The sequence below is a fragment of the Tachysurus vachellii genome, chromosome 17 (assembly GCF_030014155.1).
Source record: "Tachysurus vachellii isolate PV-2020 chromosome 17, HZAU_Pvac_v1, whole genome shotgun sequence".
Classification (NCBI taxonomy): domain Eukaryota; kingdom Metazoa; phylum Chordata; class Actinopteri; order Siluriformes; family Bagridae; genus Tachysurus; species Tachysurus vachellii.
In genome coordinates this window covers 21096242-21123813 of record NC_083476.1, presented here as the reverse complement: position 1 = coordinate 21123813, position 27572 = coordinate 21096242, and the positions used below count along the sequence as shown (strand labels likewise).

At 44.1% G+C, this 27572-nt stretch overlaps 3 protein-coding genes across 6 annotated transcripts in view; 1 reads left to right on the top strand and 2 right to left on the bottom strand.

Annotated features, from left to right (window-relative positions):
• Window positions 1–408: 408 nt before the first annotated feature.
• Window positions 409–3403, bottom strand: mrpl22 (mitochondrial ribosomal protein L22). The gene is made up of 8 exons (XM_060890775.1): window positions 3383–3403; window positions 2683–2755; window positions 2553–2595; window positions 2031–2157; window positions 1870–1935; window positions 1445–1522; window positions 1282–1351; window positions 409–674 (listed from the first exon to the last, which is right to left on the bottom strand). Exons 1-8 carry the CDS (start codon window positions 3386–3388, stop codon window positions 466–468), a joined length of 672 nt encoding a protein of 223 aa, XP_060746758.1. The 5' UTR covers window positions 3389–3403; the 3' UTR covers window positions 409–465.
• gemin5 (gem (nuclear organelle) associated protein 5) lies at window positions 3105–23308 on the top strand. Of its 2 annotated transcripts, none has more exons than XM_060890773.1 (28): window positions 3105–3360; window positions 3437–3591; window positions 4122–4303; window positions 4381–4532; window positions 4640–4741; window positions 5635–5767; window positions 7266–7428; window positions 7773–7985; window positions 8274–8359; window positions 10196–10278; window positions 12269–12402; window positions 12499–12572; window positions 13537–13721; window positions 14106–14245; window positions 15237–15408; window positions 15518–15733; window positions 15827–15937; window positions 16047–16169; window positions 16334–16435; window positions 18275–18412; window positions 19050–19197; window positions 19596–19715; window positions 19974–20184; window positions 20282–20536; window positions 20672–20834; window positions 20904–21309; window positions 21406–21490; window positions 23014–23308. In XM_060890773.1, the coding sequence occupies exons 1-28, from the start codon at window positions 3219–3221 to the stop codon at window positions 23194–23196; spliced, it is 4377 nt and encodes a 1458-aa protein (XP_060746756.1). In that variant the 5' UTR covers window positions 3105–3218; the 3' UTR covers window positions 23197–23308. The 2 variants fall into 2 exon arrangements, with proteins under 2 accessions (XP_060746756.1, XP_060746757.1); XM_060890774.1 differs by having other exon boundaries at window positions 16047–16171; window positions 16342–16435.
• Window positions 23309–25705: 2397 nt separating this feature from the next.
• Window positions 25706–27572, bottom strand: part of cnot8 (CCR4-NOT transcription complex, subunit 8) — a 5132-nt gene continuing 3265 nt past the window's right edge. For all 3 annotated transcript variants that reach the window (XM_060891190.1, XM_060891189.1, XM_060891191.1), the window contains 2 exons: window positions 26883–26993; window positions 25706–26613 (listed from right to left, as the gene is read on the bottom strand). In XM_060891190.1, the coding sequence (XP_060747173.1) occupies window positions 26485–26613; window positions 26883–26993 (240 nt within the window). In that variant the 3' untranslated portion in view covers window positions 25706–26484. The remainder of the gene's footprint in view (window positions 26614–26882; window positions 26994–27572) is intronic.

The window sequence follows — 27572 nt, the reverse complement described above, 5'->3', positions numbered from 1 at the left end:
ACATACACACGTACACATACACACGTACACACACACACGTACACACACACACATACACACACACACACACACACACATACACATACACGCACATACACACATACACGTACACATACACACGTACACATACACACACACACGTACACATACACACGTACACATACACGTACATGCGTACACATACACACGTACACATACACACATGTACACACACACGTACACACACAAACACACACACACGCACACACTCACTCACATACACGCACACATGCACACAGACACAGACAATCATGCAAAAACACACAGTCAGACAGAAACAGAGACAAACACACATACAGACACAGATACACATAGCCCACACACACACACACACACACACACACACAATTAAACACCAAAAGTCTCACACATTTTCCATGATTTAATACTGGTTCTATTTACAGAAAGTTTTTCAGCAGGTTTCAGTTAGAGAGAGTAGACGATGGTCCGGTTCTTCAGCTCTTGTACGTACTCCTTGGCCTGATCGAAAGGTGTAGTCTGCTCCACCACAGGAGGTGAGCCTTCCACCAGCTTCACAAAGTAATGGCAGTAGACTTTGTCCATGATGCCGAACATACCTCGGCCGTGGTAGCGGATGCGTTTGAGGTACTGGCCTTTACCCGTGAAAGAGTCAGCTGTGAAGAACGAGAGATGATCGTTAGCTCTGATCTAACTCTAATCACAACACTGTCTTTCTTTTTCTCTTTCTTTAAAATATCCGATTGAATAATGTGCTCGTTTTAAACTCCTGGAGTGTCGATGTGATCAGAAAAAGGCTCGTGGGAAATATTTTCAGTATTAGAAGTGAAAAGAAGGAAGGAAAAGAATCAAATCAAATCAAATCAAATCAAAAACTTAATAAGGTATAACATTACCAGCTGTGTAGTCTGGAGCTGCTTATAACACACTGAGAGATTTTCTTTTACTTTAATAAACTCCATACATTTTAAAGAAGTCCGGTCGAGCAAGTGTGAGACAGACATAAAGTGGGCGGGGCTTCCGGGCTCACGTCAGAGAGATCAAAACACCTGCTCAAATCGTTCCTATTTTCCTATTCTCTATTTGTGAGTGATTAGTGTACTAGCAGAGCTCCTACACGACACGTGTCGACGTTAAAGCAGCTCGACCCAGGACACAGTGAGATGTTTTGTAGTTATAGAATATCAGCCTTCTTCTGATCGATCTGAAGGATGAAGCTCTTCCTTTGACTTGTAGTTGATTCTTCACGATACGAACACTTACCAACATACAAATTAGATTTATATTCAACGTTGTGGTTCCTCACGGCCATTTCCTGAGCTTCCAGAAGGACCTGATGAGCAAAATCGTTACTAGATGATTTTTCATTACTAGATGAAACTCTAGTCCAAGCGGTTTAAACACAACATCAAGGTTCCACACTTACCTCCTTTATGATTTTGGCTCCTTTCTTATCATTAAACTCGAGCTGAGCCAACGCCTGGTCAATGCTCATGCCTTTGATCTGTCAGAGAGAAGGAGAATCGCTGATGTTAGCTGACGAACGACAAATCGAGTGTGGAGCCACCAGTGAACATGACATCTCCATTGTGGAGTAAAGCTTAAGGACTTTGAAACATTAAAGGAAACAGTTCACTCTGTTTAAATCATTTCAAAGATTCCTTACAAAGACTATAATTCATATTCATCCCGTTTGTAGTTTGTACAGTTCATAAGTAATTAAAACCAGTTCCAGTCAGTAAGTCTTTAGGTAACGTACACGAATGAACGTCATGTTAAAATGTACAAAAGAAAAGAAAAAGGTGACTTTCGCATGTCCTGCAGCGATCAGTATCACTAAGTGTCTCTTACCAACTTCGCCAGGTACCACATCTTGTCTTTGCTGTACTTAATCTGACGTCTGCAATGATGGATCTCCTGGGGAAAAAAAAAACATTCCAGATCAATGTTAAGATAAAAAGAAATCACTTTACAGCCGATGGTGAAAGCACAGCGAGAAAGATGTGACCGACCGACGGTCTGCGGGGCTCATCCTTCTCCTGAGGTGGATATAACATGCGGTTTTTTCTCTCCCAGTTCTTGGTGTTTAGTGCTGCGCTGGTGTGAAGACAGGATGTGTGGGAGAACTGTGTGAGGAACCTGGAGCACAAGAACAGACAGCCATCAATCATCACACAGAGAAGAACGTTCGGATCTTCTACACGTCTTCTCTTCTGCATTTTCCCATTTTATTCACCTTAATCGCCTGAAGGTCCTCTAACGTATTTCTCCAGTGAACAACAATTAACATAATTCGATTTAGTTCAACTTTAAATGACAAATATATTTATTTACTGCTTATGGCTTAATATCTAAAGAGAAATACTAATATCTTAAACAATATATGTTTATATATAAATTATATATATTTTATATCATTTTAAACATATATATGTGTTTAAAATGATATAAAATCGACAGACTTTTGCTGTTTATTGATATTAAAAACAGCTTTATTTTTGTCCTTGATGCCTGGAGCTGAATTATTTACAAACCTCGAATGTATTTGTCCAAGCAAACGACCGAGTAGTGTAGCACCTGTGGGGAGTAAAATAATATTATAATCCTAAAATATTCTGAGGTAAAACGTTTAAAATAAATATAAAATGTAGAGTATTTTTTTACCACTCGCTGTCACAACGGAGGCCGCCATGTTTGTTTGTACTTTCCGGCAGTGTCGTAAAGCGACTACCTTTTCCTTAGACACAAAACTTTGACAAAAAAATAAAATCTGAATAAGTTAACAGTTTGGTTTTCTATAATTTCACTTTGTTTTCTTTTCCATACCCGTAAATATGAAAAGTTCATCTTTTATTTTTTTTTTATGTTAGCTGTATTGTATTTTCGCGACACTTTCGATCGATGGACGGACATAGACGTTGTTGAAAACGTAAGGCGTATCGTTTTGTTCCCACCCGCATTCCTATTCCTCACTCTGATTGGTCAGTGTTGGATCGTCGCTTTCTGATTGGATACATTTCACTGATTAGAAAGTTTTAGCCAATCGTTTGTTAGAAGGCGGGTTTACAGAAAACGGGCGGGTAAACAAAAAAGCAGCATGGCTGAATGAAAGGTGTGGAAGCTGCCTGGTAACACTTTAGGAGCTCAGTATTGAACTAGAAACTTTTTTAAAAGCCGGTTTAGCTTTAAACACAGTCGTGATGCACGAGAGACTCCTTCCTGCTTCGCCGAACTGGTACTGCTCGTGTTGTAGTGATGTAAACAAACACGGCGTGTTGGGCTTCGGAGCTAAAAACACTGTTTACCTGCTGAAAGTGAGCGCGACATCAGCACAAGTGCTCGGTATGAAGTTTCTCTGTCTCACCTTCATGCCTGCTGACACGCTTGTGCTCTGATCGCCATCGTTTGTCCCCCACAGGTGAACTCAGGGGCCACACAGAAAGAGTGTCTGCTTTCTCATTCTGCAGACGTGATGCTGAAGAAAACATCTGCGCCAGCAGTTCAGATGATAAGACGGTAAAGATCTGGGATGTGGAGGAGAAGGTGGTGTTAGAGGAACATAATGTCCACCAGGTAGGTCAGGTACAGAAGATATAAAGATGTCTGCTGATGAAGTGATGAGAATCTGTCTTGTTTTGTAGGTAGTTTTTCTTGGAGATCTGTTGGACGTGGATTTGTCTTGTATGTTGTATTTGTCCACTTTACGTCCTGTCAGATGCTTTCTGGGACGTGTTCTCCAGCTCCGGGTTCTCTCTGAGGACCAGGACAATCCCTCACTACTCAGGTTCTCCAGGACCACAAGTGGTCCAGGGTGCAAAGTTTTCTGTTTTTTTTTCCCTCTAAAAACGAGCGTCCGATAAAGATAGAGAGGTCGACGGGTTCGGGGAACCGTCAGAGACTCGTGTCATCTGAGACGGATCGTGTCGAACGTACACTTCTGTATCCAGAAAACAAAAAAACAGATTTTACTAGTTGTCGAGTGTGAACTTGGTGTCTTTAGAATACCATTAATGCACTACACTGTTTGTTTGGAGTTGGAAGTCAACTTATTACTTATAGATCATGATGTTTGTGTGTGTGTGTGTGTGTGTGTGTGTGTGTAGAACACCATCTCTGCCCTCCACTGGTCTCCAATGCAGAAAACGTTACTGGTGTCTGGAGACGAGAAAGGGATCGTGGTGTGTCACTGGCTTGGTAGAGGAGACACTCGCAGCTTCTTCCCCGAACCCAGAACCATCTTCTGTCTCTCCTGCTCTCCACACACTGAGAACTATGTGGCCATTGGGTAAGACTAGAGTTCATCTAGAGGCGTGCAGGAGTCTAAATCGTGAGCTTCTGACACTCCTCTCTCTTCTCTCTAAGGTACAAGGATGGAATGATCGCACTGATCGACATCAGCAAGAAAGGAGAAGTGGTCCATCGCCTGCGCGGTCACGAAGAGGAGATCCACGCGCTCGCCTGGTGTCCCGAGCCCCAGGAGGACACGCTGTACCCTCGACTGGAGGACAGCGCCGGTATTGTTCTTCACAAAGCTTTGATAAATCAACAGTTTGAAGGTTTCACACAGACATGTGTTCTTCCTGGTACTTTTGTTTTCAGCTACGTTTGTTGTTCTCTGCAGACGTCGTGTCCAGCGGGCCAGCAGAAGTCGAGCGACGAGGATACCTGGCTTCAGGCAGTCGGGATCAGACGGTTAGAATTTGGAGCACAGCCAGAGGCAAAGGTGAGATCGTTTTCTTTTACACATGAAAACTATGAACATTACAGCGTAATTAAACTGTTTACGCTTTAATCCAGAATTTATTTAAAATGCACTAGTCCAAGTTTTAAGCTATAAAACACTTGAGAACCTTTTGGATGCGTTTAGCAGTTTGTCTGTCAACAGAGACGTTTATATCTTTAAATAATTGTAAGCTGAGGTGATGTGGTGTTAAAAATGTGTAAGTTTTAAAAAATAATAATTATATATATATATAGATAGATAGATAGATAGTAAATAAAACTTTTGCTTTTAAAATTCAAATAATTAAAATGTATTAAAGATGAATTTGTTACTTTTTTGTTACCCTTTTCACTGTGAAATAAACAGCTAATATATTTTTATAATATTTATATATTATAAATATTATATATAATATTTATATTATTTATTTTGTACTTTTTTATTTATTGCTTTTTTTTTTTTTACTTTTTCAGTTTGAAATAAATATTAATTATAACTTGTTTGGTAAATAGAATTGTTATATTTGTAATTTATTTTCAATTTATTTATTACAGATTTATAAAAAAAAGATTGATTATTTTTTACTAACAGTTAAGTAGCTAAAAAGTTAGGAGTTAGGATCTAGGAGTTTTTTAGGAGTTCATTAGTTTACATTTTTCTAACAATATTATAATTTTTAGGATTTGTACAGTTTTGCTAGTGGTTTTTGAACAAATCCTATAAATTGTGACGAAATAAAAAGTAGACCAGTTAAAAGGTTCTTGTACATTTTAATCCTACAGATAAATACTGTTTGTGTTTTTGTTCAAACGGCTCCATCATCATCATCATCATCTGTGGCTCTTGTCACAGTTTCGGTGTCACAGTGTAGTGTCGTGTCTCCTGTCTCACAGGTCTTATGACCCTGAAGCTGCCGTTTTTGAAGAGGCGAGGTGCAGGAGTGGACCCTGGGATGAAGGAGAGGCTGTGGCTCACGGTGCACTGGCCTAAAGGAAGACCTACGCAGGTCGTCTCCAGCTGCTTCGGGTCAGGACTTTTTCATCATGTAAAGTAAAAAGTTGTAGATACGGTGTTAGAGAATGTTAAAGCTGATGTTTTCTGCCAGTTTGCTTTGAATCGTCAAAGATCCAGAAGTTTTAAGAGTGTGTGTGTGTGTGTCTGTGTGTGTGTGTGTGTCTGTGTGTGTGTGTGTGTGTGTGTGTGTGTGTCTGTGTGTGTGTGTCTGTGTGTGTGTGTCTGTGTGTGTGTGTGTCTGTGTGTGTGTGTCTGTGTGTGTGTGTGTGTCTGTGTGTGTGTGTCTGTGTGTGTGTGTCTGTGTGTGTGTGTGTCTGTGTGTGTGTGTCTGTCTGTGTGTGTGTGTCTGTCTGTCTGTGTGTGTGTCTGTCTGTGTGTGTGTGTGTGTGTGTGTGTCTGTGTCTGTGTGTGTCTGTCTGTGTGTGTGTCTGTGTGTGTGTGTGTGTCTGTGTGTGTGTGTGTCTGTCTGTGTGTGTGTCTGTCTGTGTGTGTGTGTCTGTCTGTGTGTGTGTGTGTCTGTCTGTGTGTGTGTGTGTGTCTGTCTGTGTGTGTGTGTGTGTCTGTCTGTGTGTGTGTGTCTGTCTGTGTGTGTGTGTCTGTCTGTGTGTGTGTGTCTGTCTGTGTGTGTGTGTCTGTCTGTGTGTGTGTGTCTGTCTGTGTGTGTGTGTGTCTGTCTGTGTGTGTGTGTCTGTCTGTGTGTGTGTGTGTGTGTGTGTGTGTCTGTCTGTCTGTGTGTGTGTCTGTCTGTCTGTGTGTGTCTGTCTGTGTGTGTGTCTGTCTGTGTGTGTGTGTGTGTGTCTGTCTGTGTCTGTGTGTGTCTGTCTGTGTGTGTGTGTGTGTGTGTCTGTGTGTGTGTGTGTGTCTGTGTGTGTGTCTGTCTGTGTGTGTGTGTCTGTCTGTGTGTGTGTGTCTGTCTGTGTGTGTGTGTGTGTGTGTGTGTCTGTCTGTGTGTGTGTCTGTCTGTGTGTGTGTGTGTGTGTGTCTGTCTGTGTGTGTGTGTGTGTCTGTGTGTGTGTGTGTGTCTGTCTGTGTGTGTGTGTCTGTCTGTGTGTGTGTGTCTGTCTGTGTGTGTGTGTGTGTCTGTCTGTGTGTGTGTGTGTCTGTCTGTGTGTGTGTGTGTCTGTCTGTGTGTGTGTGTGTCTGTCTGTGTGTGTGTGTCTGTCTGTCTGTGTGTGTGTGTGTGTGTGTGTGTCTGTCTGTCTGTGTGTGTGTCTGTCTGTCTGTGTGTGTGTCTGTCTGTCTGTCTGTGTGTCTGTTTGTGTCTGTCTGTCTGTGTGTCTGTCTGTCTGTGTGTGTGTGTGTGTGTGTGTGTCTGTCTGTCTGTGTGTGTGTCTGTCTGTCTGTGTGTGTGTCTGTCTGTCTGTCTGTGTGTCTGTTTGTGTCTGTCTGTCTGTGTGTCTGTCTGTCTGTGTGTCTGTGTGTCTGTTTGTGTCTGTCTGTGTGTGTCTGTGTGTGTGTCTGTCTGTGTGTGTTTCTGTCTGTGTGTGTGTCTGTCTGTGTGTGTGTGTAGTGGAGAGCTGGTGGTTTGGGATCTCACTAAATCAGGCAAACAGAAGTGGACTCTTCTGGGCAGCTCATCAGACGGTCAGAACCACAGCCGCATCGTCTTCAACATGAGCTCAGTGTGTGTGAGGGACCGAGATCTTCTCATCAGCACGTCCATGGACAGAGACGTGAGAGCCGCCGTTCACTATCTGTAACCATACGGTCCATTAGTTAGAGAATCCTCTGTTGTACAATAAGGGTGGAGGGGAAACGGGTTTCTAATGTGTTTTATTAGAACATCACTCTATTACACAGAGGAAACTGATACGGGGATGTGTGTGTGTGTGTGTGTGTGTGTGTGTGTGTGTCTAGAGAATGCTGATTGAATAATGGGTTCTGAAAAACGCCTCAGAACTTCAGACAGATCAGTTTGAACATTTAGGTTTAATTACAAACAGAAATCAGCTTCATAACCGAAAACTGCCCCCCTCTTCCCCCATTTTCTCTCTCTCTCTCTCTCTCTCTCTCTCAGATTAAGTGTTGGGATCTGGACACTCTGGAGTGTTGCTGGACTTTACCCACTATGGGAGGCTTCATTTACTCTCTCAGCTTCTCTCCGGTGGCGACAGGCTGCGTGGCTCTGGGGGTCGGAGACAACATGATCCGTGTGTGGAACACTCTGTCCATCCAGAACCTGTACGAAACCAGGACCTTCTGGCAGGGGATCAAGTCCAAGGTCACGGCTGTAAGTCACAGAAGGGCGACTGCTCACGGACTACAATCCTGCTCGTGGTGACGGACTCGAGCTACAAAAATACGACCGTGTGGCAGATCAAAGCTTTTCTCCAAGTTTTTATGGAAAATACATAAAAAAATTCTTTTTATCAGGAAGTTATTTGTCCTCATTAATCATCACAGACTGTTTACGTAAACGTCTGACACTGGGACAGAACAGTGACGTTTCCTGCAAAATCTAATCACATTTACGTGAATTTTGATGATCAGACTTTTTGTTTCTGGTTATTTTTGGCAGCTTGCGTGGCATCCGGTGAAGGAGGGATCTTTAGCTTTCGGCACAGATGATGGAAAAGTAGGAATCTATGAGGTTTATTCCAACAAGTAAGAGCCAAAACACACGTGTCCTTAAAATGTCTAGGATATTATGTTTTGAATCACATGATGTGTATGTGTGTGTTTACGTGTGTGTGTGTGTTTACGTGTGTGTGTGTGTTTACGTGTGTGTGTGTGTTTACGTGTGTGTGTGTGTTTACGTGTGTGTGTGTGTTTACGTGTGTGTGTGTGTGTGTTTACGTGTGTGTGTGTGTGTGTTTACGTGTGTGTGTGTGTGTGTGTTTACGTGTGTGTGTGTGTGTGTGTTTACGTGTGTGTGTGTGTTTACGTGTGTGTGTGTGTTTACGTGTGTGTGTGTGTGTGTGTTTACGTGTGTGTGTGTGTGTGTGTTTACGTGTGTGTGTGTGTGTGTTTACGTGTGTGTGTGTGTGTTTACGTGTGTGTGTGTGTGTGTGTGTGTGTGTTTACGTGTGTGTGTGTGTGTGTGTGTGTGTGTTTACGTGTGTGTGTTTACGTGTGTACGTGTGTGTGTGTGTGTGTGTGTGTGTGTGTGTTTACGTGTGTGTGTGTGTTTACGTGTGTGTGTGTGTTTACGTGTGTGTGTGTGTTTACGTGTGTGTGTGTGTGTGTTTACGTGTGTGTGTGTGTTTACGTGTGTGTGTGTGTTTACGTGTGTGTGTGTGTTTACGTGTGTGTGTGTGTTTACGTGTGTGTGTGTGTGTACGTGTGTGTGTGTGTGTGTTTACGTGTGTGTGTGTGTGTGTGTGTGTGTTTACGTGTGTGTGTGTGTGTTTACGTGTGTGTGTGTGTGTGTTTACGTGTGTGTGTGTGTGTACGTGTGTGTGTGTGTGTGTTTACGTGTGTGTGTGTGTTTACGTGTGTGTGTGTGTGTACGTGTGTGTGTGTGTGTGTTTACGTGTGTGTGTGTTTACGTGTGTGTGTGTGTGTTTACGTGTGTGTGTGTGTGTGTTTACGTGTGTGTGTGTGTGTGTGTGTTTACGTGTGTGTGTGTGTGTGTGTTTACGTGTGTGTGTGTGTTTACGTGTGTGTGTGTGTGTGTTTACGTGTGTGTGTGTGTGTGTTTACGTGTGTGTGTGTGTGTTTACGTGTGTGTGTGTGTGTTTACGTGTGTGTGTGTTTACGTGTGTGTGTGTTTACGTGTGTGTGTGTGTTTACGTGTGTGTGTTTACGTGTGTGTGTTTACGTGTGTGTGTTTACGTGTGTGTGTTTACGTGTGTGTGTTTACGTGTGTGTGTTTACGTGTGTGTGTGTTTACGTGTGTGTGTGTGTGTGTTTACGTGTGTGTGTGTGTGTGTTTACGTGTGTGTGTTTACGTGTGTGTGTGTTTACGTGTGTGTGTGTTTACGTGTGTGTGTGTTTACGTGTGTGTGTGTTTACGTGTGTGTGTGTTTACGTGTGTGTGTGTTTACGTGTGTGTGTGTTTACGTGTGTGTGTGTGTGTTTACGTGTGTGTGTGTGTGTTTACGTGTGTGTGTGTGTGTTTACGTGTGTGTGTGTTTACGTGTGTGTTTACGTGTGTGTGTGTTTACGTGTGTGTTTACGTGTGTGTGTGTTTACGTGTGTGTGTGTTTACGTGTGTGTGTGTTTACGTGTGTGTGTGTTTACGTGTGTGTGTGTGTGTTTACGTGTGTGTGTGTGTGTTTACGTGTGTGTGTGTGTGTGTGTGTGTGTGTGTGTGTGTGTGTGTGTGTGTGTGTGTGTGTGTGTGTGTGTGTGTTTACGTGTGTGTGTTTACGTGTGTGTGTGTTTGTGTGTGTGTGTGTTTGTGTGTGTGTGTGTTTACGTGTGTGTGTTTACGTGTGTGTGTTTACGCGTGTGTGTTTACGTGTGTGTGTGTGTGTGTGTGTGTGTGTGTGTGTGTAGGCCTCCACAGATCTCCAGCACCTACCACCGTAGAACAGTCTACTCTCTGGCGTGGGGTCCTCCAGTCCCTCCTCTGTCATTTGGTGAGTTTCCTTTCAATATTTTAATGAGTTCATCCAGAAAAAGCCCAAATCCCAGATGACAAATATTGAACCAGCAGCAGTGTTGAGACTCATCAGTCACCGAGCGGCGCGGCCCGGAGCGTCCTTCATACGCTCGGTGTAATTGAGAGAGATTATGTACAACCAGATTCCCTTACGGGCATTTTGCCTGGAAATCGAGGAGCAGAGACATCATTTGAAAAGCCGCGGCCACAGAACGCTTATCGCTTTATCCATCATCAGGCCGAGGATGGAGGAGATAATTGCTTTTGTTTTGAGATGAAGAGAGAGAGAGAGAGAGAGAGAGAGAGATGGTGATGTGGTGAAAGTGTTGATGGGTTTTTTGTACGATAATTTGTTTTCTGTCCATCTGCTTGGTGTTAATGTGGAGCATTCTTCAACCTTCCTTCACTCCGGTTCTTCACAAGACTGTTTATTCAGCCAGAAACTGAAACGTGTGCGGGAGTGTGCGTGCGCGTGCGGGAGTGTGCGTGCGCGTGCGGGAGTGTGCGTGCGCGTGCGGGAGTGTGCGTGCGCGTGCGGGAGTGTGCGTGCGCGTGCGGGAGTGTGCGTGCGCGTGCGGGAGTGTGCGTGCGCGAGTGTGCGGGGAGTGTGCGTGCGCGAGTGTGCGGGGAGTGTGCGTGCGCGAGTGTGCGGGAGTGCGTGTGCGGGAGTGTGCGGGAGTGCGTGTGCGGGAGTGCGCGTGTGCGGGAGTGCGTGTGCGGGAGTGCGTGTGCGGGAGTGCGTGTGCGGGAGTGCGTGTGCGGGAGTGCGTGTGCGGGAGTGCGTGTGCGGGAGTGCGTGTGCGTGGGAGTGTGTGCGTGGGAGTGTGTGCGTGGGAGTGTGTGCGTGGGAGTGTGTGCGTGTGCGCGCGTGTGCGGGAGCGAGAGTGTGCGTCGAGAGCGAGAGTTCACTCCGGTTCCTCACAAGACTGTTTTTTCAGCCAGAAACTGAAACGTGTGCGTGTGCGGGAGTGTGTGCGTGTGCGGGAGTGTGTGCGTGTGCGGGAGTGTGTGCGGGAGTGTGTGCGTGTGCGGGAGCGTGCGTTTGCGGGAGCGAGTGTGTGCGTGTGCGGGAGCGAGAGTGTGCGCGTGTGTGTGAGAGTGATGCTGTGTGCGTGCGTGTGTGAGAGTGATGGTGTGTGCGTGCGTGTGTGAGAGTGATGGTGTGTGCGTGCGTGTGTGAGAGTGATGGTGTGTGCGTGTGTGAGAGTCATGGTGTGTGCGTGCGTGTGTGAGAGTCATGGTGTGTGCGTGCGTGTGTGAGAGTCATGGTGTGTGCGTGCGTGTGTGAGAGTGATGGTGTGTGCGTGCGTGTGTGAGAGTGATGGTGTGTGCGTGCGTGTGTGAGAGTGATGGTGTGTGCGTGCGTGTGTGAGAGTGATGGTGTGTGCGTGCGTGTGTGAGAGTGATGGTGTGTGCGTGCGTGTGTGAGAGTGATGGTGTGTGCGTGCGTGTGTGAGAGTGATGGTGTGTGCGTGTGCGTGCGTGTGTGAGAGTCATGGTGTGTGTGTGTGCGTGCGTGTGTGAGAGTCATGGTGTGTGCGTGTGCGTGCGTGTGTGAGAGTCATGGTGTGTGCGTGTGCGTGCGTGTGTGAGAGTCATGGTGTGTGCGTGTGCGTGCGTGTGTGAGAGTCATGGTGTGTGCGTGTGTCTAGAGAAGGACGTTTTCCAGCCTGAACCACCATGAGCTCATACCAGAGGCAAAGGTAATGAACCTCTAGAGCAGGTTCCTTTCTGAAAGTGTTTCTTCCTGCATGTGAAGGATTAAGACTCGTGTCTTTGTAATTATTGTCTCCAAAACCAGTTCAGTTCTGTTTCTAGACAGAAGAGACGAACACTGGGAACTGAGTTCGATACAAGATGCGAAACCTTCCTTGTTTCTAGCCTCGTTACTCTAAACGAAATACTGAACAGTTCCATTATTATTTAGAGCTGAATGGAAAGTTAAAGCTCGAGCGTTTTGTCCTCAGGTGCAGGAGATAAACCTGACTACACGCTGTACAGTTGTGCAGGAGAAGGCGTTATCTTTCAACACGACCCGCGGAAGCTGTCAGACGAAGCCAGCAACATCGACAAACTCATCCGTGACTCCAACGACATTAAAGTAACACGCTAAGACGAGCAAACACGAGATGTTTCCCTTTTTCCTCGTTATATATTTACACCTAATCTAACAACCCCTTCGCTCTGTTGTCCGCAGCACAAACTGTCTCCTCACACAGACCTGAGCTGGAAGCCAGACGGGAAAGTCTTGGCTGTCGGAAACGAAGACGGGTGAGTGGTTTCTACGCAGAGATTACATTAAACATGTGGTTCCTGATTTGAGTAGCGGCTGGATGCAGGGTAAATCCGTCAGCTTGTCGGTTTTAGGGCTGGGCGATAAAACGATAACGTTATGTATCGCGATAGACACGTGATCGATATCAATAAAAAATGTGTTCGATATTTTTTATTTTTGTCAGAAGAAAGCAGATGTTGCAAAGCAAGTTCGGTTGCATTAACAAAGGCACTCGCTCTCTGGTAACCTAGCAACGTAAGGGAGTGACACGCTAACAGCCAATCGTGTAACGGTATCAAATTTGGTTGCGCCGTATCGTCGTCTCGTGCCGGTCTGCCGGATTCCTCTTCAGTAACCGGCGACTGATGAGCAGAAAATGAGCCGCAGCGAGCGAGGAAATTGTAAATAAAAGAGGAAAAGTTTCTCTGTGTTTATATTTAACACTTTGCACTATTTTATTACACTTTATTAAGCATTTCTTACATTTTCTTTCATTTTGCACCTTAAATGTTAAGAGATCATTGTTAAGTGTTCATTGTGACTTTAGACTCATGTTTACATTATAATTATTAGAGTTTTCCTGCTTGGTGACATTTCTGTCTTAATAACCGAGGGGTTTACGATCAGAGGAAGGTTTAAGTTTAAAATAAAAAGGTTTAAATGTAATATATTTTTCTCCTGGTCCTTATTTTAAACGGGTCATAAATCAATAATTATTAATAAGATATCGACCGATATGAAACACTGATATCGTGATACAGTTTTCAGTCACATCGCCCAGCCCTACGTAGTTTCAAATAAAAGCTTCTTTGGTGATTTAAGTCGCAATTCAATAAACATACAGCAGGGGGCGACATTAAGAGCTGTCTGTTTTGTGAGTCATATAAAGCTGAAAGATTCAGATTTTTTTTGGAGAACATTTCACACTGATTTAACCCACACTGTTGTTTTCATTCACAGCTCTATAGACGTGTACAAAGCTCCGAGTCTGAAGCTTGTGTGCACCATCCAGCAGCACCATAAAATCATCAACACGCTGTGCTGGCACCATCAGCACTCCACCACCCAGCCCGAGCTGCACTGCCTGCTGGCCTCCGGCTCCAGCAACGCCAACGTCTACATCCACGACCTGCGCAGTGCAATCGGTGGGCGACACGTGGTCGCGACTCCTACAGAAACGTCTTACACGTTTTAAAACGGTTACGTTTATAAAGTATATGAGTAAAAAAGCAAATATAAACGTTATATTACGAATTAAAAGATTCAGAACTTAAATAATATCAAGAAAAGTAGAATAACGTATAATCTAATAAACGTACAGTGTGTAAAATTTGATAGTAAAAAAAATACAGAAAATCTTTGAAAAAATATTTTCTTTATTTAAATCAATTTTGAATCCATTATTTTTATATATTCTATTCTTTTTACTTATTTATTTATTTATTTTATTTAGCTTCTTTCTGGGAGTCTGATTGGTTTGTTTGTTTTTTTTGAACATTATTTTCATTACTATGATTATTTTCATAAAGAGACCCCGTCTGAGAGCCCGGCGTTGTTGACCGAAGCTTTCCGCTCTTTATCTGGTCACACTAACAAAATCACGAGCTTGGCGTGGAGTCCTCATCACCACGCTCACCTGGTCACCGTCAGCTACGACGGCACCGCGCAGGTAAGGCTGTGTTTCCTGTTTCCACATTTAGTTTGTTTGTTGGATTTATTAATAAAGTGGAACAAGTTACAAAATGCAGTCAGATGAGCGCGAGTCTGAGCGCGAGTCTGAGCGCGAGTCTGAGCGCGAGTCCGAGCGCGAGTCCGAGCGCGAGTCTGAGCGCGAGTCCGAGCGCGAGTCTGAGCAGCAGCCAGTTTAAATCCACTGGTCATTTACAACTTTAACCAGCGCTGCCTCAGTGATGTGATGAGGATTAACTCTCTGTTTTGTTAATATCAACTGAACAAGTTTCTACTCACATTCTTTTCTTAAACTATTTCTCTCTCTCCCCCCACCTCTCTCTCTCTCTCTCTCCCCTCTCTCTCTCTCTCTCTCTCTCTCTCTCTCTTTCTCTGTCTCTCTCTCTTTCTCTGTCTCTCTCTTTCTCTCCCCTCTCTCTTTCTCTCCCCTCTCTCTCTCTCTCTTTCTCTCCCCTCTCTCTCTTTCTCTGTCTCTCTCTTTCTCTCCCCTCTCTCTTTCTCTCTCTCTCTCTCTCTCTCTCTCTCTCTCTCTCTTTCTCTCCCCTCTCTCTTTCTCTGTCTCTCTCTTTCTGTCCCCTCTCGCTCTCTCTCTTTCTCTCTTTCTCTGTCTCTCTCTTTCTCTCCCCTCTCTCTCTCTCTCTCTCCTCTTTCTCTCTCTATTTCTCTGTCTCTCTCTCTTTCTCTCTCTCTCTTTCTCTCCCCTCTCTCTCTCTTTCTCTCTTTCTCTCTGTCTCTCTCTCTCTCTCTCTCTCTCTCTATTTTTCTCTCTTTTTCTCCATCTCTCTCTCTCTCTCTGTCCATCTCACGCTCTCTCTTTCTCTCTCTCACACACACACACACACACACACACTCACGCACACTCACATACACACTCTAAATGATTACTAATTTAATCTAAATTAACCTCATGGGTTTTTTTATTCGTGTGTGTGTGTGTGTGTGTGTGTGTGTGTGTGTGTGTGTGTGTGTAGGTGTGGGACGTGCTGAAACAGGAGCCGGTGTGTAACTACAGAGGTCATCACGGCCGTGTGCTGTGTGTTCAGTGGTCACCCGTGAACCCGGACCTGATCTGGACCGGCGCTGACGACTTCACGGTGCAGGAGTGGGCCGTGTCCAAACAGGAGCACGTTAAACCGCCCAAGAGTGCGAAGAAATCTAACACTTATTACATGAAAATAGTTCTAAAGTTAAGTGTGTAGCAGCTAAATGATCAGACTGCAATGTAGCAATGAAGGGACGTTTCTCCGAGCAGGTCGGAGGCGTGTGGAGATGGAGAAGAAGAAAGCACCAGTGAAGAAAACCAAGAAGAAAAAGAAGGTCCTGGAAAAGTCCTGGGCGAAGACGGACGAGAACAAACCGCAGACGGGAGAAGAAGCCGCAGGAGGAACCGGAAGCGGAATGGATGAAGGACAGACGGACGACGAAGGAGAAGATGAGGAGAGAGAAAGCGTCGTCTCTAACGTCACCTGTAACGTCAATTCGTCTTCATCATCTTCATCATGTCATCTTTTTTTTTTCTAGATTGTAAAAGTGTCTCAAGATCTTTTTCTTTCGTGTCCAGGTTTGTCTCAGGGAAGCGGTTCGGTCACAGAGAAAGTCCATGTTAACGGCGAGAGAACTTTTCTAACCGCGAAGAAGGACGAAAAGGATGAGAAGAAGAAAGACAAATCAGGTCACAGCTCAACATTTAATACAGGAAACGAATAATAATATAAAGCCATTTACGTTTATAAAACGTCACTGAAAGGTGAACGGTCTTCTTCTTCTTCTTCCTGTTCTAGATCAGAGCGCGAAGAAGAGGAAGCCGCGCTCCATCCTTCCTCTCAGCACCTCCATGGACCACCGAGCCAAAGAGGAGCTTCAGAACGACTGCCTCACGCTGGCTGCCGTCAGACACGCAAAAGGTCAGCAAACAACGACCGTGAAGAAATATCACAATGTAGAATTTATCGTTTCTCGCCGTGTCGACCGTCACGTCGTCTAATCCGCCGTCTAATCCGGCGTCTCCCAGCTGGTCTTGCTCTCCGAATTCGTGGAAATTTCCCTCAGATGTCGCCTCTTTCTTTAGGTGAGACAGAGACGGAGAACTGCGTACCAGGAACCGGAGAATACATCCAGCTCGGACTGTTCGCAGACAGACAAGCACTTTACAGGATGTTCCAGGAGGAGGGTAAGAAAACGACCTGACATCAGCATGTTCTGTAGTAGTGAGTATTTCTGGAGCTAAAACAAACAAATAAAGGATTAAGGATCTTAAAAATAAATAAATAAATAAACTTTTCAACTGGGGGTCACGGTGTCTTAGTGGTTAGCACGTTCACCACACACCTCCAGGGTTGGGGGTTCGATTCCTGCCTCCACCTTGTGTGTGTGGAGTTTGCATGTTCTCCACGTGCCTCGGGGGTTTCCTCCGGGTACTCCGGTTTCCTCCCCCGGTCCAAAGACATGCATGGTAGGTTGATTGGCATCTCTGGAAAATTGTCCGTAGTGTGTGAGTGAATGAGAGTGTGTGTGTGTGTGTGTGCCCTGTGATGGGTTGGCACTCCGTCCAGGGTGTATCCTGCCTTGATGCCCGATGACGCCTGAGATAGGCACAGGCTCCCCGTGACCCGAGGTAGTTCGGATAAGCGGTAGAGGACTTTTCAACTAAAAATAATCAAAAGCCCTATTTGTATGGGACTAATTTTACAGGGGGTCGTTAGAGACATTTCAGTTTCACAGACGTACTTTGTGATTTTAATCCCGTCCGAATCTGCCATGTCTGTCTTTTTCTCACACGACCTGTGTAAAAATTCCAGAGCAAATGACCTACTGTTTTTCAGCAAAATCGGCGCTCCTCTGAGAAATCTAATCCCGTCTGAATGCGAATGTCTGTGATTGCCGAAAACGTTTTTTTCCAAAACGCGTTTTCTTGTCTGTTTTGGTCAACGTGAACTACCGTATTAACACTAGCGTATTCAAGTCTCTGCTTTCTGCACACCAATAATGGATGTAAATGTGTTTGCTACCCTGCGAAGAAATAAATAAATAAATCAACCAGAAGAGCCAAATCATGTAAATTGTTAAGACCGGCGACTGTAATATCAGTTATAGGTAAGAGTACTTTCATTTCTATAGTCAATTACATAACGTGAAAATGATATAAAAACGTATTTATTCCAGTGGGTTTATAAGAAGTTCTATATAAAACCATATGATGTTAAAGATTTTTTACATTTGTTTTTTTTTATTATTTTTAATATTATTATAACGTGTATAACATTTTTAAACACTTAAGTTAGGATGTTTACATTTTAAAGTAATGTAAATTTACTTAATTTCAAAATACATTTGATCAAATTTCATAAATTGTTTGACAGTTTTTCAATTATATTACTGAAATGCACTTTTATATAGTTCACAGCATGTCAACTGCACCATACGCAATCCACGCATCCTGGACACGTGGTCTTGTGCGACGCGCACATGTTAAACACAGACACTCCTACCTCCGTAATAAACACAGAGACGTTAGTCCCGTCCGAATCCATACGTGAAATGACAGACGTCGGCTGAAAAAAATTCTAACTCAAACGTCGTTTGGAAAACTAGTCCCGTCCGAATAGGGCTAATGATTCAGTTATGGGGTATTAATGGCGTGATCTGGCAACCTGAAAAATTGATGATCTTCCGATATCTTGAAGGGTTTTTATTCAGTCATTTTTTTTTTTTTTTTTTTTTTTTTTTTTTTACTTTTTATTAATATTCACAGATCACACGATGTTTTACATTTTTATCACTGCTACAAATGTTTTTAACTCACCAGCCTTTTTTTTTTTAGCTTTTCACATTAGCGAGTAAAAAAAGTGCAAGAAAAAAATCCTGCCACCGGAGACTCCTTTTAAATTAAAAAAAAAAGTGTTCAGTAAACATTTTGTAACCCGAACGCATCGTTACATCAACAATTCCGCTGTGATCAGATCGAAGAATTCGGTTGTAACTGAGACGATCGTGTGCTCTGTCCGTGTAGAGGACGGTCACCTGGACGCAGGACATTACGACTCCGTGATGTATCTGAGGCTGTGGAAAGGAGACCTGACCGGAGCTCTGCAGCTCGCCTCAGATAAAGGACTGCTGACTGACCACCTCCTGAGTTTAGCTCCCATGGGTAACTGCTCTCTAATCTTTCCTGTGGTTCTTCAAACGGTTCGGATCTGGTACCCAAAACGGTACCGAAACCTCGATCCTGGTATCAGTCTCATTATTAGGAATAAATATGAATTTTAATCATTATTCTTATTTTTTCTATTCAGTGTCCAAAGTGCTCGACAAATACAATTTAATTTAATTAAATGTTGCTTTTCTTTATTTTATTTTATTTATTTATTTTTTTTTCATTTTTAACTGATGCACCTTGAATACAATAAATATAAAGTATAAGTCTCGGGTTTCTTTGTCTGTAAGCAAAAAGACTTTTATTATCTAAACCCAGTGACCAGCTTTGCCATTTGAGTCTGACATTCGATCCACCGCTTTGGTCCAACACAAAAAAAAGTCCCAAATCTCATCGTCTTGCTCGTGAACTGGACGTTTTTGTTTTTTGCTTCATTAACGTTTCTTCATGTGGTGTGTTTTTTGTTTTTTGTTGTTGTTTTTTTTTTTTTTTTTTTTAATGAAGTAAATATCCAAAATGTGGTCAGTGTTATTTCTTGTATAAAGATGTGTGTATTAGTTACACAGGTTAAATCTCACACCGTCCCTCATCTTAGTGTAGGAGGTAATGGTTTCTTTCCTGCTGCTTCCAGCTGGTTATCAGGTGTGGTTCAGGACGGTGGAGGCGTACGTGAAGCAGCTGTGTATGCAGGAGCAGTTCCTTAAAGCAGCTTCACACCTCGTGTCCATTCACAAAGTCTACGAAGCCGTCGGCCTCCTCAAATCTCACCAGTTCTACAGGTGAACTTGGCTTTTTAGCATAAACCTTGTGTGGGTGTGTGTGTCTCTGTCTGTGAGTGTGTGTATGTAAGTGTGAGTGTGTGTGTGTGTCTGTGTGTGGTTTATGTATGTGTGTGTGTGTCTGTGAGTGTGTGTATGTAAGTGTGAGTGTGTGTGTCTGTGTCTGTGTGTGGTTTATGTATGTGTGTGTGTCTGTGTGTCTGTCTGTCTGTCTGTGAGTGTGTGTGTCTGTGTCTGTGTGTGTGTGTCTGTGTGTGTGCGTATGTAAGTGTGAGTTTGTGTGTGTGAGTGTGTGTGTGTCTGTGTGTCTGTGTCTGTGTGTGGTTTATGTATGTATGTATGTATGTGTGTGTATGTATGTGTGTGTGTGTGTGTTAAAGTTTGTGGTTCCTCCACAGAGAAGCCATCGCCCTGGCCAAAGCCAGACTGCAGCCTGAGGACCCTGTGCTGAAGGACCTGTACACCAGCTGGAGCACCGTACTGGAGAAGGACGGACATTACACCACCGCGGCTAAGTGGTGAGACGAGAACAAGGAGAAATCTTTGTCTTATAACTTCTGAATTTCTTCACGCAGTTGTGTTTGAATAAAACATCTTATCTCATTTGCATATAAAGTAACACCCCCAAATCACCATATATGGTAAACAACCTCCCAGAGACACGGTTACAGAAGGGTTTATTTGCCTATAATTGGTAGTTTGTGTAAGAAATAGAGCCTTAATTCTTTTTAAAAAAAAAAAGTAAATAAACTTCTGATCCGCTTCCTTTCCTCCAGCTACCTCGCTGCTGACTGCAGTTTCGACGCTGCCAAAGTCATCGCTAAGAAAGGGGACGTGATGTCGCTGAAGACGGCCGCCAACTTGGCCAAGCTGTCCGGCGAGACGGACTTGTGCCACTCGCTCGCTCTGAGATGCGCCAAAGACCTCGTGCACTCGCAGGATTTTCTGGCGGCGCAGGAGATCCTCAGCACTCAAGACTCCTTAATGGTCAGTTTGATTTTAATAGAAACGTACGGCTTTGTAAACTTCAGGCGTTTCAGTGCAGAAGGTTCTCATCGTATGGGACGTGATCTTCTCGCTGTAGGGTCACAGACTTGTCGTGTGCGTGTGTGAGCTCCTGACTCAGAGACTGTCGCACGCCGGGGTGGTGACGTGGTCCTCGCTGTCATGTCACACCTGGTCTAATCCCAGCGCCGAGAGCTTCGTCGCTGACGTACAGCGCGTGTGGAGGAACGTGTTCGGGCTCGACGCTGCAGATCCGGAGCGGCTCAAAGAGCTCCATCAACAGCTAGGAGCGGTGGAGAACCCGCCTGCTGCCGCCAGCACACCTGGAAAACAGGTACCTCTGAGTGCAAAAGTTTGTGTTCCCTTTAGATCAAAGGTATTTGAAGCAGGCGTTCATGTTGATTATGTTCCTCAACCGTGTGTGTGTGTGTGTGTGTGTGTGTGTACGTCTTGTCTTCCCACTCTACAGCTGTTGTCTCACTTGGCCCTGGATGTCACTCTTTCTGCACTCAGTGAGCTGCTGGGTGACTGGAGCTCACTTCTCGAGGAGCTTCTGAGAGCTTTGACTCGAGTCTTCAAGACTAATCATTTTCCTCTGATGGTTGAGATGTTCCAGCTTTTCCTCCCTGAAGGTAAGAGACTCTCACAGGCTTCATCTCCACTGAAGAGTTTTATGGTTTTAAAGCTTTTCCCCTTCACAGATCTGGATTCTCTAGAGGTCTATAAACAGAAGCTGGAGAGCAACGAAAGAAGTTTGGCAGCTTCTCGAAGTCTGGAGGCTCTGATCTGTTACCAGCTCATGTATAAAAGCTGGTGGAGTCAAAAAGGTCGCGTCAAACCCTCCAACGGCCACCGGATGGCGGTAGAGAACGGAGACGCCGCTCACCAGAGCGAACCCGGAGACGACGACGGATTTCTCTGTGAGGAATTCTGGAACGTTCTTCTGTCCGAGCCGCACGCTGCCTTTCAGTCCACACAGAGAGCTTTAGAGGACATCCAGAGCAGAGTAGCTGGGATGGTCCAGCAACACCGACACCTTCAGGTGGAGTCTGGAGATCTCATGGAGGAGCAGAACGCTGCAGAAGGACAGAGAGATCTGGACACCAGGTAACGGTGTTTGTGCTGTAAAGACGTTTATTAAACATCCGATCGGGTTCAGAGACAGAAACAGGAAGCTCTTTTCTTCTTCTCTGTTTCTCTCAGATCTTCTGCAGAGATGTTTCCTGCTCTGGTCGCTCAGGTCACCGAGCATCAGAAAAAACTCGCTGCTGTTCCAGACCACGTGAAAGTAAGTGATTTCTTTTGGATTTTTTTAGACTTTAATATTTCATTTTCATTCTGGTTTCATTTTTTCATTCATTCATTCATCTTCTACCGCTTATCCGAACTACCTCGGGTCACGGGGAGCCTGTGCCTATCTCGGGCGTCATCGGGCATCAAGGCAGGATACACCCTGGACAGAGTGCCAACCCATCACAGGGCACACACACACACTCTCATTCACTCACGCAATCACACACTAGGGACAATTTTCCAGAGATGCCAATCAACCTACCATGCATGTCTTTGGACCGGGGGAGGAAACCGGAGTACCTGGAGGAAACCCCCGAGGCACGGGGAGAACATGCAAACTCCACACACACAAGGCGGAGGCGCGAATCGAACCCCGACCCTGGAGGTGTGAGGCGAACGTGCTAACCACTAAGCCAACGTGCCCCCCGGTTTCATTTTTTATTTTTAAAAATTTTTGATTGTGGTAGATTTATTTATTTTTTTTTGTCACTTGATTTGGTTTTGTTTTTTAGATTTTATTCTGATTTTTTGTTCATTTCATTTTCTTTTATTTGATTTTGATTCTCACTCATCGCTCATTTTCTACCACTTATCTGAACTACCTCGGGTCACGGGGAGCCTGTGCCTATCTCAGGCGTCATCGGGCATCAAGGCAGGATACACACTGGACGGAGTGCCAACCCATCGCAGGGCACACACACACACACACTCTCATTCACTCACACAATCACACACTACGGACAATTTTCCAGAGATGCCAATCAACCTACCATGCATGTCTTTGGACCGGGGGAGGAAACCGGAGTACCCGGAGGAAACCCCCGAGGCACGGGGAGAACATGCAAACTCCACACACACAAGGTGGAGGTGTGAGGCGAATGTGCTAACCGCTAAGCCAACGTGCCCCGATTTTGATTCTAGTTTAAGATTTTTTTTTAAAGAGTTGGATTTTCTTTTTTAGATTTTCAGACTGTATTAAGAACGTATTCAGAAATCCGTGTTTATTTTTTAATACTTAGTTAGAATTTTGAGATTTATTTTATTTTCTCTCAGTACATAAGACAAAAAAAACGCATTTTTTTTCCATTTTAATAAAAAAAACAGAACATGTAAACTTCCCAAAGTCCTGAACACTTTCCTGTGTTGACGCTGAAGACTTCTTCCATAACCGTCTAGACGTTAAACTTTTGTTAAATAAAGTTTTTAATCCGTTTACCACTAGTGTTCGATCGCATCGAGCTGTTACTACGGCAACGATAACGTCTTTAATTTGCGTATTTAATACAAACCTAGCGACCAATCAGATTGGAGAACTCTGGCTCTGTGGTCTAACGTCCGATCGGCCGTCAACGCTCACGTGTCAAAATTCTTTCTATCTTGCTACGATTTGTAGAAAATTAAACGCTAATTAAACAGTTTAGTTTTTTTATCCCTAAGGAGCACCGTTGCCGTGGTAACCGTTTGGCATTTTCCCACGCAAATCTGACGCTCTCTTATTCCTTTGTTTCTTCGTTACAGAACTACGTCTTCCCCGACGTCCTCGAATGTTGCCTCGTCCTCTCGTTCGCCGATCGGCACCTCGGCGGGATTCCACGTCATCTCCGCGAGAGGGCGTCGGCTCTGCTGCTCACGTACGCGTCCACGGGCTCGCCGTACAAAGCTCGGCAGAGATTCGCTTCAGAAATCCACAACAGCACTTAGTCCTTTTCTCCTGAATAAAGAATATTTGTATTTTTGTTTAAGGTGTAAAACGAAGCTCACGTCAGCTTTTCTTTCACCTGTTATACTTTAATAAACCTCTTTCTCCCACAAACTGAGACGAGTCGCTTTATTTATTAACCGTAAAGACACAGAGACGGAAAATAATTAACACGAATAATTAACGCAGTTAACGCAAGCCTTGTAGACAATGTGTCTGGACCAGCGAGCTTTAAATGAAGCCTGGTCTTCTCTTTACCGTAAATAAAAGCACCCTGTTTATAGTCATCATAGTCAGTCATTTTTACTTTAAATTTAGTTTGGTTTTTTTTTGTTTGTGAAAATTTTTTTCAGATTTTTTTTATTTACCTTTTTATTTGGGTTTTTATTTTTTAGATTCATATTTTTTTTTATTTGATTTCCCTTTTGAATATGATTTGTAGACTTGGATGGAAAAGTACAACTTGGATGGACGGAGTTGACGGATTGGTGGATGGACTTTTTATTGATCCTCCAGAGGACGTTTTTTTTTGGTGTTGAAGGAGAAAACTTACTGCGCAGGAGTCGATCAGAAGCTCATGTAAAGCTTGATGACTACGAGAGAGTATTTAATGTTATTAATGGCCGATCTGAGCAGTCCATACTCCTATTAAGTGTCTTTGTACTGCAGGAAAAACCTGCTGGAATCCATGTGGACGGTGAGACAATATGAAATTCCACAAAGATCTCCACATTCTGAGCTGAACATCAGACCTGCAGTCTCGGAGCTCTGAGGCAGTAATGCTAGCTACTGCACCAAGGACGGATGGATGGATGGATGGATGAACCAGTTATGGTGTCCAGCCCTTGAATGCATCTTCCTCAGATGTTGCTCAAAAAAACCTCTGCTAGAAGAACATATCTTGATTAATTGAACGACTGCTTGCTGTTTTGTTCTCCTGTTTTTCATTTTTTTCTATTCATTCATATTTTTCCTTGGAGAAAGGTTCCTGTAGGTAGGTGAGGAGATGAGAATCTTGAGATCGGTCCAGTCATGGATTCCAGATACTCCTCAGAGACGACCTCAGACGACCTCTTCTTAGGTTCCTTCGCGACCCTGCAGAAGAACCTAAATTCCACAGCCTGTTCTCACCTCCTGGTTTTCTCAATCACTGCTCACAAGCTCTAAAACATCAACACTGTAATTATTGTAGTTTTCTGAAACGTAAAGATTCTCGAAGTTAATAAAAAAAAAAACACACAGACACGACGTGCTGACATTGGAGACTCCTTCAAAAAAACGTTTAATGAACATCTCCGAACAGGAACCTTCACCAACCGAAACACTTACACACAATTTCTAAAGGTTTGTGGTGAGTGCGGTTGCTCGAGCAACGATAAAGCATCAGAACCAGTTAATTTGTTAACGTAAACGTGTCGTCATTACAAAATTAACACACTGATTAACAGACATCCTGCATTTGGAGAAATGTTCTAACAAGGACTTGTTTTTAATTATTTTTAGACTTTAATATTATAGATTATAGATAATATAGATCTTTTATTTTCCAATTGAATTTCCTTTAAGATTTAATTCGGATTTTTTTTAGATTACTCATTTCAATTTGTTTAGTTTAATTTGGTCTAGTTTTTTTTAAATGCTTTTTAATTTAATTTAGATTTTTTTTTTTTTTTTTTTAAATTCCATTTTAGATTTTGGTTTGAGATTTTAAAATTTAGTTGTGGTGGATTTTAGAATTTAAGGTTAATTCTGAGGGGGGCACAGTTGCTTAGCGGTTAGCACGTTCGCCTCACACCTCCAGGGTTGGGGGTTCGATTCCCGCCTCCACCTTGTGTGTGTGGAGTTTGCATGTTCTCCCCGTGCCTCGGGGGTTTCCTCCGGGTACTCCGGTTTCCTCCCCTGGTCCAAAGACATGCATGGTAGGTTGATTGGCATCTCTGGAAAATTGTCCGTAGTGTGTGATTGCGTGAGTGAATGAGTGTGTGTGTGTGTGCCCTGTGATGGGTTGGCACTCCGTCCAGGGTGTATCCTGCCTTGATGCCCGATGACGCCTGAGATAGGCACAGGCTCCCCGTGACCCGAGGTAGTTCGGATAAGTGGTAGAAGATGAGTGAGTGAGTGAGTGAGATTAATTCTGATTATTCAATTACTTTTCAATTTTTTTTACTCTATATTGTTTTTTTTTTAGATTTTATTTAGATTTTTATTTGTTAGTTGATCTGTTGTTGAACTTTATCCATTTTAATTTTGATGTTTTTAGATCTGTAGACTTAGTTTTGCTTGTGTGTGTATGAAAAGTTTCTTTTACTTTGTTTTAAAAACTTAGTCTAAATTTCATTTACACTTTATACTAAGCTTGAATTTTTAAACTTTTTATTTTATTTCCTATCAGATCTCTAAACTGTTGTTGGGTTTCAGACGAAAGATCAGATATTTACATGTTGGTGAAAAATAAATGCAAAAACTTGCATTTGAATTAAACAAATAAAATTTAAAAAAAAAAACTAACGGTTGATAGAAAACATTTTAATATACAAGAGTTTCAAACATCGGATGGAATAAAAACAACACGTACCACAAACAACCTGTTTGATGGTGAACAAATTAAAGGACGTTCTGCACAGAACCAGTGACCCCCTGCACCTTAATCCGTAACAAACAAGTCCAGATTTAAAAGTTGTTTTTTTTTCTCGTAGGAAAAAATGCTAAAAGTTTTGGCTCCTTTGAAAACTTTACATTTTAATACACAACACTTCGCAGCATCGTTTAAAAGATTTCGACACGGAACAGATGTTTCTTGGGTCGACTCGACCGCACCGGATCTCTTGTTTTGGATTTGTTTTTTTTTTGTTTTTTGTTTTTTTTACTACAAAAATCAATCCTAAACGAGATTGTGCCGAACTGCTGGTGGAGCATATTAAAAACGCTGAGACTCGCGTTAGCTGGGAGAGACGAGGTGCTAGTCCTGTGCTTAAAAAATATTTTTCTCTCGGTTGTTTAATGCCATAAAACAAACGAATAAAATGTCCAGGAGGAACGATGCGCTTGATGAGGAATGATCGCCGCTACGCAGGAGAGCTGGAATCGGAATATTTGTTCGTTTTTGCTTGGACCGGGTGTGACGGCAGAACTGGTTTGGAGATGTTTGGTCGGGTTTCAACATCATTCCAACGTGGATGTGGTTGAAGGATGGAGGTGAATCGGGGGGTGTGTGTGGGGTGGTGGGGGTGGTGGGGGGAATCCAGTATCTGCTCTGAGGGATTAAAAACAAGTGCGTGGTGCGTCGGAGGTCAGTGCTTGTTGTTGGCTTCATCCTGTGACGAGTTGGAGATGCCGTTCTGAGTCTGAGAAGAGCCCGAGCCCAGGCCGTAGAGCCGGCCGCAGTACTTGGCGTCGTCGATGTTGTCCTCGAAAAATAACTGCAAATTAAATCCAAACAGATGCAAATAAATACGTACGTTCGTACGTGAATGAATAAAAACGCATCTTAAAATATCAAACTTTTAATTACCGGTCTCAAATGATTTATATCAAATGTTTTATTCTTATTTTACAATTTAAACCTCAGTTTGGAGGTTAAAGACTGATCCTTTTCTTTCTCTCTGAGTTTCTTAAACTGAAGCTACTGTTCAGCTCAGATGTTTTCCACATGCACAGTAAAGTTCCACAGCAGGTTTGTAAACGTCACCTCTTTCATCCTGAAGAAAGCCATTCCAGTCAGGAGAGAGTCCGAACCGGCCTGATGTTGTCTGCCGATCCGCTTCAACTCCAACTGATCTGCAACTTCCTGAAGTCCACCCTAACACACACACACACACACACACACACACACACAGTCAGACGCGCGCGCACACACACGCACAGACGCGCACACAGTCAGACGCACAGACGCGCACACAGTCAGACGCAGGCGCGCACACAGTCAGACGCAGGCGCGCACACAGTCAGACGCAGGCGCGCACACAGTCAGACGCAGGCGCGCACACAGTCAGACGCAGGCGCGCACACAGTCAGACGCAGGCGCGCACACAGTCAGACGCAGGCGCGCACACAGTCAGACGCAGGCGCGCACACAGTCAGACGCAGGCGCGCACACAGTCAGACGCAGGCGCGCACACAGTCAGACGCAGGCGCGCACACAGTCAGACGCAGGCGCGCACACAGTCAGACGCAGGCGCGCACACAGTCAGACGCAGGCGCGCACACAGTCAGACGCAGGCGCGCACACAGTCAGACGCAGGCGCGCACACAGTCAGACGCAGGCGCGCACACAGTCAGACGCAGGCGCGCACACAGTCAGACGCAGGCGCGCACACAGTCAGACGCAGGCGCGCACACAGTCAGACGCAGGCGCGCACACAGTCAGACGCAGGCGCGC

What these genes read in the sequence shown, in the direction of transcription:
- gemin5 (XM_060890773.1), top strand. Translation starts at nt 3,219, where the DNA reads ATGCACGAGAGACTCCTTCCTGCTTCGCCGAACTGGTACTGCTCGTGT. An exon ending in AGGAACATAATGTCCACCAG is followed by an intron (nt 3,592 to 4,121) that starts GTAGGTCAGGTA and finishes GTGTGTGTGTAG; the next exon opens with AACACCATCTCTGCCCTCCA. An exon ending in CGTCGTCTCTAACGTCACCT is followed by an intron (nt 15,734 to 15,826) that starts GTAACGTCAATT and finishes TTTCGTGTCCAG; the next exon opens with GTTTGTCTCAGGGAAGCGGT.
- mrpl22 (XM_060890775.1), bottom strand. An exon ending in CTCCGTTGTGACAGCGAGTG is followed by an intron (nt 2,596 to 2,682) that starts GTAAAAAAATAC and finishes TACTCCCCACAG; the next exon opens with GTGCTACACTACTCGGTCGT. An exon ending in GAGCCAAAATCATAAAGGAG is followed by an intron (nt 1,352 to 1,444) that starts GTAAGTGTGGAA and finishes TTTGCTCATCAG; the next exon opens with GTCCTTCTGGAAGCTCAGGA.